Raw genomic sequence first — 3318 nt, 5'->3', positions numbered from 1 at the left:
TCTTCCGACCCCCTGGTGGAAGGGAAAGCTGCAAGCTGGATTCCCTACCCCCAGCAGCCTCCAGGCCGGACGGCACACAAAACAGCTCAGCCCCAGATGGAGGAGTGTGCCAAGACATTCTTCAGGGTTGGTAACCCGAGACGCTATTTTATTCTCGGTGGCTAAGAAATCACTTTTTTTTTGACTGAAGGACCATTTAACTTACTTCTTTTAAATTCAGGGGAATGGGCAGGCATCTCTTCGATTCAAGTTAGGGAAAAGCCAAGACAAATGCATACGTGCGCGCGCGCACACACCCACACACACAGAATTTTTTTTTTATGTGATATTTTGTTTCACAGCTTTAACCAGTCACAGAGATGTGACTACCTTGGCAAAATTGATCTCCCCACCCCATCACCCTCAAGAAGTCTGGCTCCTTTCAGCTTTGTTAAATTTTTGCCTCCTCCTCCCGGCCTCACCCTCCCGCCTAGCCCCCTCTCCCCAAATTCTGGAGTCAGGAGGGGACAGGAGAGGCCTAGAAGTCTGAAATCATACCTGAGAGCCGGCAGCATCCTTAGAGGCCATCTAATCAACCCTCTTCTCTCACCAAGGAAGTACCTGCACCTCACAGAGCTCAAGGGATTTGCCTGAGGCCACACAGGGTGTGCCAGAGTTTCTCCAAGCCACGCATAGGTGCCCTCTGCTCAGCTCCTTCCCCAAACTGCCAAAGCTGGCCTCCCACGACAGCCACCCCAGCACTCGGAACTCCTCAGCGCCCCAAGCTCGGGGGCCCCGCACCAGCCCAGTGCAGGTGAGATGACCAGAAGGTACAAAACCAATGAATGATTTGCAAGGTGAAGAAGTGAGCGGCTCCATTAAGCACCAGTATGTTTTTAATTCCTCTTCGCTGCTCGCCAATCTGCCTAAAAGCAAAGGCTGCGCAGGCCCGTTGCCGGGGCCGTGAGCAGGCCAGAGTAGCGAGCTAAAATATAATGGTACTGGGTTGTTGTTTTTTTCTCCCACTGTGTTTTAAGGATCCTTTCTATTTATGGCAATAGATATTACTAGTTTTCCACTTTGTGAAAGTGGTTAATGTTTTTCAAACTGAGTTGATTCAAAGCCATGAATTAAGTAAGCAATAGCACAGGTGGATGTGGCCAAAAAAAAAAGGGAAAGTGGTTCCACAGAAAACAAAAATTTGGGAAATCATGCTGTAGCCAAGTCAGTCTTCTACAGCAGCTACACTGCTTGCCCTCTTCCAAAGGGAAAGAATGACGTTGTTTGAGAAGCTTTCTACAGATGAACTATCCCCTCAGAGCCCCAGAAAAGTTTCACACGATGCCCAACAGGGAGTGAGGGAGCAGCACTAGCTGAGGGGCAGCCCCCCTCCCACACTCCGCTGCTGACAGCACACCTGCCTCAGCGAGCTGCCGGGACCTCAACCGGGGGAGGACACAGATGCTTGAACTTGGTCTGTTCTAGGAGAGAGGACGAGGGGTTGCCCAGTTCACCGACAAAGTAAGAGTCCCTGGGACAACTGACCTGAGAGGGTGGGGAAGGACAATGAGTCGGAACGTGTTTGGAAGTTAGAACTTTGGAGCTGGTGAAGAACTTGGCGTACGACAGGGTAGTAGAAAGATCGGAACGAGCAGATCACACCTCTGGGCCTGAAATTTTCTCCTGTATTTGAAAAAGGAAGTTCTGATCTTCTATATCCTTTCCAACTTTTAGGAGTCCCACTGTTATTCCTTCCCCCCCCAAGCAAACCACTAGTCTCACAAATGGGGAAACTGAGGTTCAGACGTTAAAGCGCTTGTCCAAGGGATGTGCCGTAGCATTAAACAATCCTCTTCCAGATCACCTTAATGAGGCATTCCTCACGGTGCTGAGCATGCAGTAACCCAGTAAATGTTGAATGAACCAACTGAAGTGCTCACAGAAACTACTGGGAATCTCGTATCTTTCTGCTTTTTCTTTTCCTTACCCCTCCACCTTGCTACACACCCATCCTGGCCTTCTGAGGCCTCTATCCCAATCCCGCAAGATGCAGGGTCCAAAAAATCCACCTTCATTGCTGTATAGGTACCTGCTGCCCAAGGTCACAGTGACCAGGTGAGAAGTCCTCATTCCTAAGACACTCTGATCACAGACCTCCTCAGCAAAGCACAATGAAGCTGTCCCAGAGGGTGGTCCTCCCCTCCCCCCAACACATACGTGGGGAGGGAGTGTGTGTGTGCAAAGAAATCCTAAGCAGTGGGAACCAGGAGAAAGTCTGGAGGCTAAGAGCCACACCAGCCACCTCAGACTCCACCTGCCTCAGCAAAAAAAAAAGAAAGAAAGAAAGAAAAAAGAAAAAGAAAAAGAAAAAAAGAAGAAAAAAAGAAAAAAATCCCGTGCTACCGCCGGCGTGGTGGCCAGCAAGGTCAGGACGCGCTGGTGCTGAGGAGCCAGGTTCCCCAGAGGAAGAAAGGGAGGAGGCGGCGATGGGCAGCGCTTTGCCGGAGGCCTCTCACCTCCATCCTCATCCTAACAGCTTCCAAGCTGCTATGCGATTCCCGGAGAACCAGTCTTCCTGACCAGCCCTCCCCTGCTCCTTCCTCTCCTTCCCACTCCCGGCCTCCAGCCCCGCTGGCTGCTCCCGTACTCTCAGAGCCTCCCAGTCACCTGTCAGAAATCACACTCCGGACTCCCTTTCCCTCCGCGTCGTGTCCTCCCTCCCCCTCCGCGTCGTGTCCTCCCTCCAGCAGTCTCCCTCAGCAGTTAATCCTGAGGCCCTACCACCCTCTCCGAACCAGATGCTGCCCCCGCCCCCTCCCCCACCCCATGCTGGGGAAAGCCTCCCCGGGAAGCCCCAGCATCACTCCGCTAGGTTGCTCCCCGCCTCCGCCGCCCGACTTCTCTTCCAAAAGCGGGGGGAGGGGGGAGGACGACGCTACAGCTTAAGGTCACAACTCTGGGCAGGTGCCGGCTGGGGCCTAAGTCCTCTATCTGGGGATGGCGGAGGGGGCATCCCGGGCCCCTGGGCCAACCCACTGACCGTCCCCTCCTCCCAGCAGCCCACAAGGGCAGAAGCGGCGCTCCAGAGGCGGGTGGGGTGGGGTGGGGGGGACTGAAGAAAGCGCAAGAGGCTGCAGGAGCGCCCCCTCACCGCTTCCTCCTCCCGGCTCGTGGCCCCTGGCGCAGAAGGGGCCCCGCGTGGGCGTGTGGGGGCCTCCCGGGGTCCTACCTGTCCCGCGGGTCGATCCAGCTGGTGGTGCGGCTCGTGTGGTCTATGTAGTAGACCTTGCCGTCGAAGTCGCGCGCCTTCTCCCAGCCCTCCGGCAGGGGCAGCTCCGG

At 54.7% G+C, this 3318-nt stretch overlaps 1 protein-coding gene across 1 annotated transcript in view; it reads right to left on the bottom strand.

Moving 5' to 3' along the window:
* The window catches only part of WWC1 (WW and C2 domain containing 1), a gene marked incomplete at its 5' end in the record, with an annotated part of 130525 nt that extends 127207 nt beyond the window's left edge, over positions 1-3318 (bottom strand). Inside the window, one exon of the mRNA XM_025043164.1 lies at positions 3209-3318. Coding sequence (XP_024898932.1) covers positions 3209-3318 — 110 coding nt within the window. The remainder of the gene's footprint in view (positions 1-3208) is intronic.

The sequence above is a fragment of the Pteropus alecto genome, unplaced genomic scaffold (assembly GCF_000325575.1).
Source record: "Pteropus alecto unplaced genomic scaffold, ASM32557v1 scaffold40, whole genome shotgun sequence".
Taxonomy (NCBI): domain Eukaryota; kingdom Metazoa; phylum Chordata; class Mammalia; order Chiroptera; family Pteropodidae; genus Pteropus; species Pteropus alecto.
The sequence above is the reverse complement of the archived record's forward strand: the minus strand, read 5'-3'. Positions and strand labels throughout refer to the sequence as shown.